General features: G+C 40.6%; 1 protein-coding gene across 1 annotated transcript in view; it reads left to right on the top strand.

Annotated features, from left to right (window-relative positions):
• LOC139719065 (adhesion G protein-coupled receptor L2-like) overlaps positions 1 to 15,026 on the top strand; it is a 74,709-nt gene that overhangs the window by 33,907 nt on the left and 25,776 nt on the right. Inside the window, exons 7-18 of the mRNA XM_071630507.1 lie at positions 441 to 632; positions 1,270 to 1,453; positions 7,213 to 7,353; positions 7,921 to 8,171; positions 8,916 to 8,968; positions 9,737 to 9,869; positions 10,735 to 10,838; positions 11,371 to 11,473; positions 12,417 to 12,570; positions 13,513 to 13,579; positions 14,144 to 14,210; positions 14,558 to 14,655. Of these exons, the coding sequence (XP_071486608.1) occupies positions 441 to 632; positions 1,270 to 1,453; positions 7,213 to 7,353; positions 7,921 to 8,171; positions 8,916 to 8,968; positions 9,737 to 9,869; positions 10,735 to 10,838; positions 11,371 to 11,473; positions 12,417 to 12,570; positions 13,513 to 13,579; positions 14,144 to 14,210; positions 14,558 to 14,655 (1,547 nt within the window). The remainder of the gene's footprint in view (positions 1 to 440; positions 633 to 1,269; positions 1,454 to 7,212; positions 7,354 to 7,920; positions 8,172 to 8,915; positions 8,969 to 9,736; positions 9,870 to 10,734; positions 10,839 to 11,370; positions 11,474 to 12,416; positions 12,571 to 13,512; positions 13,580 to 14,143; positions 14,211 to 14,557; positions 14,656 to 15,026) is intronic.

Genomic DNA, 15,026 nt, shown 5'->3' with positions numbered 1-15,026 from the left:
TGATTGCACCTTGCAAATAATCCCTATTGTTATAGGGAACTGTGTTTACAAAGTATTTCTGTGTGGCAGGTATCATGTGGATTATTATGACAAAATAAAGTGGATAGTATACAGATAACTGCATCATCAAAAAATAAGAAAAAGAAGTAGATTACTCTGGATCTGCTCCAAATTAACGACCAAACAATGCAGATATTATCCACAAACAGTCAATCTTGCATGAATTGAATCAATTTGGGCTGAAGAAATAGTTTGACTTTATAGAGAAAAGTTGACTTATGAGGGATTACAGTCAATAGAATATAAAGAGAAGGGGGCTTGCAAAGATCTCTGCCTTAGGCAATTATTAGACTTATGGGATGTTGACTTAAGCAAGGTTGACTCTAATTGAGTTTATGAAAGGTGTATCACAAGCTGTCATCTCATTCTTCGCCCCCCAGCTGGAGCAAGGAGGGTCGGTGACCGTGATCTCGGAGGAGCTCGCCCAGACAGTGGAGGAGGAGGAGGAGCTGTACGGAGGAGACATTCTCCAGGTGACCAGCATTCTCACCAACTCCCTGGGGAACCTTGACGAGGAGCTCCAGAACGCCACGGCAACGGAGAAGACGGAGAAGACCAAGGAGGTCACCAAGGTGTGTATCAAGAGCCATGAGTGCTCTACCAGTGGACCACGCCCTTTTTTGTTATTATCTGAGTGGACCATTCGCATACTGCACAATACAGATGCTAGACAGAAAGAAAGTCGAGAGATGCCAGTCTGCATCATTGTGACATATTCGTAGAGTTGTATAGGAAAACTGCTAACAGTGAGATGAAATCTGTATGGAAGTGAAAGGGTTCGAGTGAATCCAATACTGCCAATAGAAAATATGATGCCATTCCTACACTATTACCGCGGGCAGTACCCAGTGCTTATAGGTGATTGGTGTTTGAACATGTAGCAATCAATAATACTGTATAATGTAGGTGATTTGGATGAAGGGTCCTGTGTACTGGTATTCATTTTCCACCTTTTAGATGAGCAATGTGCATATTGTCCTAGTCTCATATTGATAAGTGATGAATTTTTAAAACTAGTGACTAGAACTTGATTTTCTTCTTGCAAAAAGCATGCAAATGCATGAATGCAGTAGGATTTGTTGTGACATAAGGAATGAGACATCACAGGCCAGGCCTAATGATGAAAGTACCCCATACACCTGTCATTGTGACACAAGCAAACATAATATCCCCATCTCCCCCCCCCCTCCTTTCCTCCTCCTCCTCCAGAACTACCTTAAGGTTGGAAGCGCACTGTTGGAAGAGAGCAAGCAGGATTCATGGGAGGACCTGTCGGACGACGAGCAGGTGGAGACGGCCTCCACCCTCATCACCTCGCTGGAGGAGAGCGCCTTTCTCCTGGCAGACACCCTGGAGGATGACCAGACTGTCGTCGAAGAGGAGGACAATGTCGGTGAGTGGGAGGTGGCTGTTGCTAGGCAACAGATGCACGCCATGATGATGGCATCATTTTATGATTTGCTCCTGCTGCATCTGTGCAGATATCTGAGAAATTAACCCGTTGAGGATGAGTCCTGAGTATATTCGGGCAGGTGTCTATGGGAAATGCGTGTTGTAGCAAAATCAGTCCATCCTCAACGGGTTAATAGAGAAAAAGACTCATTTAATGTTATGCATATATTCTTCAGTTTTTCCTTCAAGTGATTTTACTCTTACACACTGAGATTTTGTTCCTCTCATTATTTTGTCATATTTTATCTTCTATGATTTTTTTTTCTTGAATGCAAGAGCAAACTTATGATATTATCTTCTCTTTGCTATTTTTTCTCTTGATCCCATTCATATTTTTAGAAAGTGATGTGGTCGGGGTATGGGAGTAGATAAGAACGTGAAGATATTTATAGGGGGGAAGGACTCACCGCAAATAGAGCTTGAAGTTCATTTCTCCTGATATTCAATGTTATTACCACCTTGTCATGATTTTGGCTGTCCTGGTATTGGATCCCTACTCTGAGTGGTTTGTATGTAGTCTTGGTCCTCTGTGTCTTCAGTTGCTTTGGCTAGCATGTCCAGTCACATGTATCACTGTGGAGAGGGTCTGTTTTGCAAAGACTAAATTTCCAGGCCTGTAGTGATTAGCCCTGCATGGTGAGTTTGCACTTCTTAGACTCGTTTACCAGCCACTAGCTTCCTCTTGGGGGGAAGGAACGGAGCTCTGTCAGAGTTCAAAGGCATTTGAAATGTCAAGTTGAGGGATGGAAAACTTTTTGGCGTAAAATGTGGAATTCATCAAAGTGGTTGTTATTTGTCAATGAACATTGGGGGGAGGGGGCTGTTTGCCTCGAGGGTAAATGTATACTTGGAGGGGTAAAATTAGGCAGCCAAAAACAGGAGGACTTTGTAGAGAATGCAACATAACTGGGGACACGAACTCTATAGAGATTATTCATTTCTCTGGGAGTATCCTGAGGAAATTCATGATTTCTGTGGGAGTTATGGCGTTTGGCGATAGGAAGAAAAGTTGCTTTCTCGCCCCTCCAAGATAAATTTGCTTAGAGTGTGTGTGGGTGGGTGCAGTGCAGGGCAGAGAGCACTGTTGTCATTTTAGTAGCATTGAACATGAACTCTTTACCTCTGGTGAAGTGATACAAAGCAATTCTTTTTCTGTATTCTGTATGTGTAGCCTGCAGGGCAGACAGTTTGTATGTTACTTTAAAATTAATCAATCTTCCAGCCTCTCTACAAGGAAAGAATTTTGCCTGATGCAGATGAGGGCCCGGGAAATTTTTGAAATGGACTGCAGAGAAGAAACTGTTTTGTGTATGTTCACTCTTTTAGATGGGATTCTGGGGCTTTTCCTAATTCTATGTATGTCATACTTAAACAACATAGTGTTCACAGATCTCCTTTAAGAGAGAAAACCATTTTTAACTGCTGGAATGCCATCCTATGAGGGGAATAGTAGTACTGTTGTGCATCTTTTTTTCTGCAAGTGGGCCCTCTTCGCTCTAATTGGATCATCAATCAATGCTACCGTGTCTTGCATTTGGAAAACACACACGTGCATTGCCTAATGTGCTGTGGATGCGTGATGGTTCTTCCATTGTCGAGGCAACCTTCGCAGCTCACGAGAGGGAAAGAAAATGACTTGGTTCACTTATAGATGCTCTCATTAAGGTTGCACATCATATTGCATGTAGATACAAAAGTGGAAAATTGCACAATGCATGCCTCCTTTTTTTTATTCGTGTGTAAAATTGTGTCAGTTCATTGTTCTGACATAAGGTCACAAGGCCCTGAAAATTGCACAAGATCAGTACCTTGTTGATATTTAAGATTGTACAGTGTACAAGCAAAATTTGTATTAAAGATACAGAGAAGTCCTACTGGCAGTGAACTAGTGCAGAATAGACTTACCCACACCAGAAATTTTAGCTTAGAGATCGTTCGTAGTCACACGAATAAATAACGGAATACGCAGCCTCACCCCAGGAACCTTTCCCTCTCACTTGAGATCAATGAAATATTTTTCAAACAGCCAAACCGTGCAAACGTTTGATATTTTTGAGCTCACGCCAGACAGAGCGTCAGCTAGGGGCCCAGACTCTCATCTGAGCCAAGCGATAAGATATGTAATTAACACAGAGCTGTATTTGATTAAAGCCACCCTCCCCACAATTTTTTTTCCCTCAAGGGATGAGGTTTGGTTGAGGAGAGTGGTGTATTTGTGTGTGTGTGGTGGTGGTGGTGGGGGGGGGGGGGGGTAGGGGGTGGGGGAGGTTTGCTTGAAGAGAGCAGTGTATGGGGGATGGGTGGGATATGGCTGGCATAGTTTTCAGTCATTGCCAATTTATATTCCCTGCACCGTACAATATAAAATGTCTGTCTCTCCTTTTCATCTCTTCATATATTCATATCTCTCTCTCTCTCTCTCTCTTCTCTTTCTCTCTCCATTTCTTCCCCTCCCTCCCTATCTTTCAGTCTCTTTCTTGTCTCCCTCCCCCCCCCCCCCCCCCCCCCCCTCTCTCTCTCTCTGTCAGTCTTTGTCTCATCATATTTCTGTCTCTCCATCTATTCCCTGCTGGGCACAAAAGTATGGATCTAATTAATTCTTAATTGATAAATCTGCTAGTCACACAATCCCACGTATGCCCTTATTCAACACACCAGCACACGTCACGGGGAGCTCCCGTGGCTGCCAGACGAGACGATTGCTCTGCAGTGGAAGCGCGCTGAGAGCCGAACGATAAATTGAGTTTGGTTTGTTGACACAGAGCGAGGTTTCAATCTGCCAGATAAATGGATCGCAGGCAGCCACCATGTTGTATCTCTGTCAGCAAGATATCCTAATAGTTGCTCAGCTAACCACTTTAACCCTGTGGGGACCATGATCTTAAAACTTCAATGCTGTATCACATGCCACAGGAACCTGTGGCAGTGACATGGTTAAATTCCCTTTAGGTCTGCTGGCAGAGTGTCGCCATGGATACGGCCTCGGCCAGTTCTCATGCGGTGCACTAAAGGGTCAACTTGTTGAAATGGAAGAGTTATGTAATAAGTGTGAGACAAGACTTTCTGTGGAGGAAATACTTGGATTATTGCACAGGAAATGAATTTTATCCAGGTTAATATCATCATTAATCAAGCAAGTTCAATCAGAAAGAAAAGTCATAGTGAGAGATCACGTATGGCAGGCAGAGATAGAGGGAGAGATTATGCTAGGGGAGAGAGAAAAACATGTACGAGATATTGAGATGCAGTAATAATTATGTGGAACAGGCCCATCAGCAGGCAGGCTTGTTGTATATGAACTTAGGAACATATGTCCATTTCAAATGGCACTATGATATTGCAGTGAAAGGTATCATACAGAAGATTGCTTGAATGAGAAAAAAAGCAGCTGCAATGTATTGTTACAAAAGAAAGCAAGAGGTTATGACCTCTTGCAGTGTTTGGTGACCAGAGAGAAAAAACGTACATTGTAGAACTTCAGGTTCTCCACTGCTGGGAAACATCTGTGAGGCTGTGTGTCAGGGTGGGGCAGGGCATCTCGGTGGGGTGGGGCAGGGTCGAGTATGCCACTGTCCCCGTCAGTCGCCTCCAGCCTCCAGACATCGACATGGAAGTCCAGCTGGGAAAATTAGAGGGCTTGACTTTTGGGATGGAGAGAAGAGGAGAGCGAGAGAACGAGAGAAAGAGGGAGAGAGGGAGACAGTGATGTCAAAGTACTTGTGGTATTGGGAGGAATTGGAGGATCTGATGCAGGAGGGGGGAAGGAAGGGGGGAAGTCCTCTCAGCTATGACATCACAATTCTATCACCTGTCATAGTCATCTGCATTCCAAGAGGAGGCGGAAGAGGGGAAGAAGGAAGAAAAGAAGTAGAGAAAAGACAGACAGACAGACATGTGTATAGACAGACTGACAGACAAGTAGACTGATTGATATGTACAGACTCACAGACTGACACACAGACACCCACTCGCATACTGACGGGTGGACAGAGAACATACTGTGAGAGACACAGACAAGAGACGACGCAGACAGAAAGACAAACAAATGTACATTGTAGATAGGAGTGCAGAAGAAGAAACAAAACATGTTTACTTGAAATTGATGCACAGCACTCATTAAGAAGTGCTCATGCCTTAACACTTTCTACGCCAATGAGTCAAATGTGCACAAATTTTACACATGTGCCTATGGACAGGTAATTAACGTATCACACAGAGGGTTAATGGGCACGTCTGCATGCAATGTGTAATGTGTGCAGTGTGAAGTGTCTTCATGCTCTTCATGCATGTACATGTACACCTGTACATAGCGATTGACGGATGCAATATAGAGGTGATGTAGAGATGGGACAGAAATGAGAAATATAAGTAGAAAGATTGAATTGATCGAAAGGGGATGCAGATATAAAGGGGAAAAGAACGAGGGATTTGGGAGGGGGATAATAAGTTTTGTTTCTGGCATGTGTAATGTAATGTGTGCTAAATAACTGCTATAGAGTGTTCAGAAAGGGATGATGATTGCTACATTTTGGCAATATGCTATTAGAAAGACAAGAGAGGATGTGTCACTGTTTATTGGTTGAGAAGAAAGGACAGAATTTGGGTGGGAAGGATTTCACCTGTACCGACGAAGGAAGTGACGGACCCCTATGTCACTACCTCTCCAGAGGAAAGCCGCTAATTCAAACAATGCCGCCGACCTGAGAGGCATGGGGGAATGCTCCAGGGAGGCGCCAGAGAGAGCAGACTGGATGAGAGATGGCACAGGAGGAAGAGGAGAGGGGTTTGGGTCGGGTTGAGATGGGTTGAGGTGTAGGGAAGTGGGTCAAGAATGAGTAAAGAGGTGCAGCTTTGCGCCTCCTCTGGGAGCTACGCAGAATCGGAATCTGTGGAGATGGGCAGGGAGAGGGGGAACTTTGTGACCGGTGATTGGCCCCTCCCACCTCATATCCCTCTAACCTCGTCACAGGAAAGACTTTGGGAAGAAAAGGGAGGTGGGGGAGAGGGGGGGGGGGGGGAGAGGGAGCAAAGTATGGAAGAGTCTTGATTTTGAAAAACTGAAAAAAAGTCTGGTAGTGATTGTCAAAGAGAAGTGTTTTGTAATACTCTTCTGCTCCGATGTGAATGGCTCCTATATCATTCGGTTATTTGGCCAACATGTAGCATACTCTTTGTCTTTGGAATTGCAGCTTGCTTTATATCTTTTTTGTGTTAATGCTGTCTGTACCTTCTTATACTTGACTTACAGTGACTACAGGCTTACTTCATACGTGTACTGTGTTAATTTTTGTGTTAATAGAGTGAACAATATTCATTGTGTAAAGTAGTGACTGGTTTGAATAAATATGCATTACCAGTCACAATGTACTGTGGTATAAGGGCACCATAAGGACCATCACTGGCTATCAAGCAGAAGCCTGTTAGTCTAGTGGATATGATGCCTGTCTAGCAATCAGGAGGTCATGGGTTGAAATCAAACCCTGGTCTGTAAGTCAATGATTTTTTTTTTTTAATTTTTTTTAAAAACCCGTTGAGAACGGGCTGATTTTGCTACATCACGCATTTCCCATATTATACTTGCCCAAGTATACTTTGGATGGGTTAATATCAATGTGGCTGTTATTCAACTCGCATATACAATGTATATGTGGATGAATGCCAATTTGTCAACCAGTTTCACCATTGTCTTGTCACCAACAGTGATGGAAGTGGTGGTACGCAGTGAGGAGGATGGCAGTGACTTGGTGTTCCCTGACCCCAACCAGCTGTCGGGAGACTGGCGCGGTATCACAGACTCCATCACCCTGCCTGCAGACTCCATCAAGGAGAGGACCCGAGATGGTAACGGACACCACTCCCTATGAGTTTGCACCATGCTCATAAGGCTTGTGTCTTTTTGTCATACCTTTAGGTCATCCAAACACTACTGTACCAATTTGATGTGGGCTCAAGTTGGAATTTGTTTTTCATTGGGTCAATGATTTGCCAAGAAAAATGAACAGAAGTGAAGGAATACAAGTGTTAATGAAAGAGGTCTGATGTGAATATCAACAGCTTATCAGGCTACTGTTGTGTAATGACTGAACTCATATATTTTAGTTGTTACCAGTATACATGTAGTTCTTGTGCTTTGGAAGTTTGCATTATTTTTGTTACTCCTAGTTTTCTATTTGTTGGATATTAGGATGTGGGCATGAGTGTTGAAGCAGTGAACTCCATTTAACTATGTAGTACCTTAGTTAATCCACATATCTGACAAATTGAATTTTGTTGATACTGAGAAGGCTTTAAAAGAGAACTAGTACTATAGTTGAGTAGGTTTTGTTGCCCAGTTTGTGAAAGATGTCTATTTATGAGCACGCAAAACCACATTGCAATTTCATGTCCTCTTTTTCTCCCCCTTCCCAGGCAAAACTAAGATTGTTCTGTTGGCCTACAACAACATTGGCCAGTTCCTTGGGGCCAACTCCTCCCAACCAAAGGTTCAGCCCACCCTGATGCCTAAGAAGCAGGTTGCTAGGAGACCGTGCCAGGAGGAGGTGATCAGGGAGGATCTCGGAGATGTGGTCAACTCGCGAGTCCTCTCGGTGTCCATCAATAATCCCTGGGAGACAACGCCGCTGTCCAAGCCTGTCAACTTGACCTTTGAACACAAAGTGGTACGCAACTACTTGTATCTGCAACTCTCCTAATGGTTACTTTTCTTCAAATCTGTATCTCTCATGACATCACATCTACCGGTGACACACTTACCACGTAATGATATGCTACAATTCACTCATGTCATAACAAAGTTCTCATTACAACAAAATAAAGATTCAGGTCCCATAAGGGTCGATCACCTGTACAATTTGTATATCTTTATGTACTTTACTGTTGGGCTGTAACAAAATTTTGGTATTAAAAAACAAAAGGAAACTGCCGGTTTTGAGGACCTTGTTATAATGGGAGTAGCCTAATTTCATGAAATGCATCTTGTTTCTTGATCTAACACATTACAGTGTTAATGTGTATTCCAATGTCCAACATGACAGTTGCTATATAAAGGTTATATACATTCAGGATGAGATACAAGTGATAGTGAAGGAAACTGGCGAGCAGTACTTGAAAGTGGTACAGTTACATAACCTGCTATTTCCTCTGCCCTCTTTCCCTCTGTTTTTATAGCCCCCTCAAGATACAGTGTGTTGTATTTCCTGTGAGCGAAAATAGTCAAAAACACACCTAAAAGAGAGGCAACATGCTGTATGTGTAGCATGTGTTAGTGCAACCCCTTTCCGGCAGCGGATCGTAATTTTTAGCGATCCAAGGGAGCTGCCAGAGGCACGAAATACTCAATTGAATTTCCCCCTCGATCTCTCTTTCTCTACTTTTTTTTTTCCCTCCTTCTTCTCTTTATGCAGACTGGCGACAATTTGACGGATCCAGTGTGCTCTTTCTGGAAGTTTGATAATGGGTGAGTCGGGCAAGGTGCAGGGGATGGAAGGCACTGAGATTGTGTGATGCGTAGAGTTGTCTTGTCGCCATGTGCTGACAGGGTTCTCGTGGAATCGTACCCGATATGAGATTAAATTAGCCTCTAGATGCCGCTGATAGCGTCCAGCATGTGAAAAATTGGGAGAGAGAGAGTTTAATAGAGAGCAGTGAAAAGGGCATCCACGGACTGATTTCTGTGATCCTGATTGTAGTTGACACTTTGGATGAATGAGATACGGCGTATGATATTTATGTGAGTTGCGATGGTTATCACTGTACGGCTGTGAGAGATGGGATCGTAAGTGACAATGTCGATGTAGTGCAGGGTTCTATGTACTCCTGAATCTCACTTCTATACCTTGCTATGGCGATCAGATATGACGCAGCAGTAGATACGTGTATGTGACTGCATGTGTCTCGTGCAAAGGCAAGTGACTTGAGAGTTTGAGCATACAATTTCATTGTTGTTGGAGAACAGTAAAGCCTTTGCCCTGAGAAGCAAAACATATGTGCATTGTTTATAGGCAACCCTTTTTTTCCCCCGTAATTAAATCTAATAAATGATTAATACAGATAGTATTCAATTAAATTCAAACTATTTTTATTCTTTTTTTGACAGAATCTACAAAGTAATGACTGAAATATCTGGATATGTGGATAAATGCATTTATCAAAGTATGTTTCTTTGTCGTGTCATGCATTAAAAAGTGAATGTCATCATGACTGTGATTTACTTCTTTGTGACCAGAACCAATGAATTCCGCAGCGGGGAGTGGTCGGGCCAGGGGTGCAGGATGGTACACAACAACGCCACCCACACCGTCTGCTCATGCGACCACCTCACCAACTTTGCCATCATCATGAACGTCAAGGGAATGCCAGTGAGTGTAGTCCCACCTATTCAAACAAACTGGGCTAGTTTTACAATAGTCACTTGTATAGGGCATACATTCTGTAGGCTGTGTATTGATGGTGAATACAGAGATGCCAACTGTTCCTTGTTTGCAGTATTTTGTACCATTTTTTTTTCTTTTTGCCAAAGTACTGTAGGTTTCATAAGAAATAATATTTGACGAATTATATTACTGCACTGGTATATTGCTCGGAAGATAAAAAATATTTTTGCACCTAAAATAATGCCTTCTCAGATCTCAGAAAACTGTAATGCTGTTTACAATAAGGTTGGCTTCCTTGCCAGCAAATAAATTTTGTATTCTGATCGAGTGCTGTTCAGTCTGAAGATATTTCATGGCATCCTGGAATGTTTAGATTGAAAGCTGTGTAATCATTAATCATGACAATTTTAGAGATGGCACTTACAAATGTACATGCATATTGAAGCTCAAGAATCTGTTTTGATAATCCAGCAGTTCTAAAGATGAACTTTGTTGTTGTAAATTGTCATTATGCTATTTCTTTACACATTGTCTGATGATTTCAGGGAATTTGCAGAATCGTTACTACTGTATAACACGATATATTCGTGGCATGAAAATTTTGCGAGTTGGAGCCGTCGGCTTTCATGCAGCATGAAATTTTCATGAATCGCCACTGGCATCTCATGCATATTGTGTAGGCAAGAACTTTTGCGTGCATTTTAATTTTGTGAATTCTGGCGCTTGCGAAATTCACGAAATTAAAATGCACGCACACATTCCTCGTTTTACAGTATTCTATTGTAAAACTCTTCACCTCCACGCATGAAGGCTTGAGATTTGTTGCTAATATCATTTTTTCCCCCACCAGATTGAGGGAGGACACAAGTTTGCCCTGTCCTTCATCACCTACTTTGGCTTCATCATCTCCATTCCTTGCCTCGTCTTGGCATTTATCACTTTCTCCATCTTCAAGTGAGTTTACTTTCCAAAATGAGATGAAATTTTGAATTAATTGGTTAATTTATTGATTAATCAGTTTATCTATTTATCTGCATATCAATTTGTGGATTTTCTTGTTCATGTTATCTATTCATTCATTTATCTATTTGATTTTGTGGGAGAGAAATCAGGGATTACGCCAAAAATTTGTCTTCGTAGATGTCACTCATTATCAGAATTTGACATGTGTTTGAAATATTTTCCCCGTGTTATTGATTGTTTTACATTTACAAACAAGAACAATACTAGAGTCATATAAGAATGTCAGTAGGAGAATACATGTGTGTTTAATTATTTCAATGGAACTTTTGTATACATTTACTTATAGATTCTCAGGTTCCACAAAAAACTTATTATTTTTTTTTTTTAATTATGCTAGAAAACAAGTGTCTACCTTGTGGGCTTCAATATGTTGTTATGTATTAAATGAGGAAGTGTTTCCTTGTCTTTTCATGGTAAACACTGATTTTTACATCCGACCTTGAAATTCTTCTGTGATTTCCAGGAACCTCCAGAGTGACCGCACCACGATCCACAAAAACCTCTGTCTGACATTGATGATTGTGGAGATCATCTTCATGGCTGGTATTAGCCAGACGGCCAACAAGGTAACTTTGTGAGATGACCATCGCATCTGTTATGCCGACTCTGTTAACATTATATCGTATCCACCCTTCTAACATGCTTTTGTCAGGCAGATGTATGATGAAAAACAAGGAAAGAAGCAATAAACCCTCAACGCTGTACAAAGAAAGACTATGTTTCAAAATTTGGAATTGATGACTACAATATATAAATTGACCCTAGATGAGCAATGATTTATGGTAATCACTTCTTACTCATACAATACTTTGCACACAGATATTTAGACAGCATCTTTTCCCTAAGAGAGAAATAGAATAAATCTTCAGCAGAAATTTTCAACTATATCACACCTTGCAAATTTGATGACACAGATCTATCGACAGTAGATTTGTAGTACATTGATATATAACTCTCGTTAGTTCTTCTTAAATGCCAGCAGCTTTATATTATTCTTGTGTAGAGCTGCTGGGTATCCCTGATTCTGCAGTAGGCTCCCTGAAAATGAAAGAAATTTCTTCATCGTCCCAGCAGGATAATATAAAAGCTTCCTTGAGTTCAGTTAAGATGCATGCAAAGCAGAAATATTTCCCTGTTCTAGATTGCATATGGTTCTTATGAATTAATTTTGGCAGCCTGGGATTACTGTGATATTTTTTCTGTTGTTGTATTTTTAATGCTTGTGAATAGTCCTTCAGTGTTCTTAGGATGTAAAGGATGTTGTTGTAAGGCTGCAAGCTGGAACTGTATCTGGGGGGCGTTTCATGAAGGAACTTGTCGGATAAAATATCTGACAAGTCAATTTTATCCGACAAGTTTTGAGAAATTCTTTAGTCTGATTGGCTGATTTCTCTGAACTTGTCGGATATAATTGACTTGTCAGACATTTTATCCGACAAGTTCTTTCATAAAATGCCCCCCTGATCTCACATTCATCTTTTGAACAATTCTGGCTCCTCCGACCCGCAGACTTTGTGTGCCGTCATCGCCATCCTCCTCCACTACTTCTTCCTCTCCGTCTTTGCCTGGATGTGTCTGGAGGGGGTCCAGCTCTACATCATGCTGGTCCAGGTCTTTGAGTCAGAGAGTTCCAGGAGAAAGTACTACTATCCCTTTGGATACAGTGAGTATTCATCCTTGTGGTCATATTCCAACAGCATTGTCTCACATAGGTATCTTTTTGTAATATGTACAATGTATATACTGTAAGATTTAATAAGTTTATTTCATAAGTTATGAATTGTATGATTTGTAATTCTGGTTATATTTCACCAACTTCGTCTCACAATGGTACATTATTATCATATGCTTATACAATTTTATGCTTTCCATTATATATTATTTGTGTGATATTGTAAAAGCAGGAATTTTTCATTTTGCAGCTAATAATGTTTTTACCCAAAGAGGGTATATCCAAGACATTTGTGACAGAGATGATTTTGGATGATTTTCCCGACTTTTTAAGTAGGCTAATGTTTTTTCTTCTGTGCATAAATGATTCCAAATTGCTCTCTTATAATCCATTTGGAAGTCTCATTCTGTGAATGAATACATAAAAGGGAAATAAGAGTTCTGAGTTCAGTATAATGAGAAATAGAGTTGTTATGAGCAATGTCATGGACAGTACATGTACCTGTATGGTTTGTACATCAATGCAGCAAAGGAAGGTTATATAGCCATTCAGTGGTTAACATTAAAGTAAGTTTGATTCTATAAGAGAGTAATATCAAGATTTACAACTGTTTTGTTGCAGTGATTTAAGATTCAGGGTCATTTGAACCATCGCTAACTGCAAACTGGTCAATTTTACCTGTTTGCTGGTCATTTCGCTACACTTTATAGATTTATTGACAATATTCCAAGCAGGAGATATGGTAAAAAACTTACAACATAAAGCATTGAAAGTTTTGAACAGGAACAAATGAATAATGTTTTCAAAAGGTGAATTACAAATGTTTTGACACATTATGAATCAATTGTTCCAATCAGTGGATAGTTTTAGAGCTAGATTTCCACTGGAATTTATACTCACTTCATTTCCCTCGATTTGTTTCTCTTTTCACAGTTTTGCCACTTCTGATTGTTGGAATTTCTGCTGCTATAGATTTTGAAAGCTACGGAACGCCACAATAGTAAGTACATGTACAGTGTATCTATGCAATATTCACTCAGTCGGGAACGACATTCCTCAATGCAACAATTTAAAAATTCCTGGAGCTGAATTACAAGGTTTTGGCACAGTGCTTGTGGCTTAGAATGGCATCTTACAGAGATGTTTTATGTTCATAGCTTATTTGATGTAAGATTTCTCTCCAGTGAAGGGCCTACATGTACAGGTGTTTTCAAGCAAATTTCCACAGTCTGGTGCATACAACACAGTACTGAACACTGTATGTGCATGACTTCTTAGTGTACTTCATTTCTTGTGTTATGCATTTCCTTTGTTCCATTACCTTTCAAAAGTATTGGTATGTGTCAGTTTATTATTGCATTTTTTACACTTTTTTTTTCAATGAAAAAGATTTATTGACAAACGAGAACCATTCTTGGTGATGGACAGTGGGAAATAGGTGGCATTACATGTACCGGTACATGTAAGTAGCAAAATGTGTGGGTTTTTTTTGTTTTTTTTTTATTGTCTAATTCCGGAGGTCTTCACATCTTTTTCATTTTCTGCTCCTTTTCTTTCACTACAGTTGCTGGTTCTGTCAAGAGAGTAACATAAAGTGGGCTTTTTATGCACCAGTCTGCCTCATCATATTTGTGAGTATACTTACATTACTACGTGCAGAAGATTGATATTAGCTTTTTCAGAACCCCTCTTTTTTATATAAAAATATTAGTACTCATAACAATCACCAAACAAGCATTTTGTGCTTGTATGTTGAAACTTGCACACATGCTAATTCAATTTTGATCATGCCAATTCAGCTATCATTTTAAATATGCAGACAAGTGTTTTTATGGTGTATTACCAGGAACAGACAATGATAAACGGCATGAATTATAGCGACTAATCATATTGTTGTATCATGCATTGTACTGGATAAAAAATACATCAAAGGGTGTTTGTTGATATGTATGACTTTCTTTCCTTCTATTTTCCACAGGTGAATATCTTATTCCTGTCCATGGCACTTTTCATCATGTGCAAACACAGTACAATACAGACCAACCCTAAAGAGAAAACGCAGAAGGAGAAAGCGATGTGAGTATATCTAGAGGGCGCCCTTCTCTGGCCACTTATTCTTTTGATGAGTAACAATAAAAGTACATTTGCAGGTTGCTTTAAGACTGGCATCAGCTGGTACCATATTCAATGCTTTCCATACACAGAACTTGATTGTAAAGATCCAACAGGTGTTTTGAATACCTGTTCCTTATTTAATAGGAAGCTAATAATGTGTGATTTTTCCCTGTAACATCAAACATACTTTATATTTCAGTGAGGTCCTTGACAGACCAGAAGATTGTCTAGTTCAGTGGAGTGCCTTCATTTTTGTTTTTTCCCCCTTTTTTTTTTCGCTCCTCCACATTCTTCTTGTTTGTGAGATGAATTTCTTGAATTCATCGTCGTGA

Source organism: Diadema antillarum, unplaced genomic scaffold, assembly GCF_040938485.1.
Source record: "Diadema antillarum isolate AM-2024a unplaced genomic scaffold, OU_Dant_1.0 scf00000103, whole genome shotgun sequence".
In the NCBI taxonomy this organism is placed as follows: domain Eukaryota; kingdom Metazoa; phylum Echinodermata; class Echinoidea; order Diadematoida; family Diadematidae; genus Diadema; species Diadema antillarum.
Note: the sequence above shows the minus strand (reverse complement) of the source record. Positions and strands in the feature narration are given on the sequence as shown.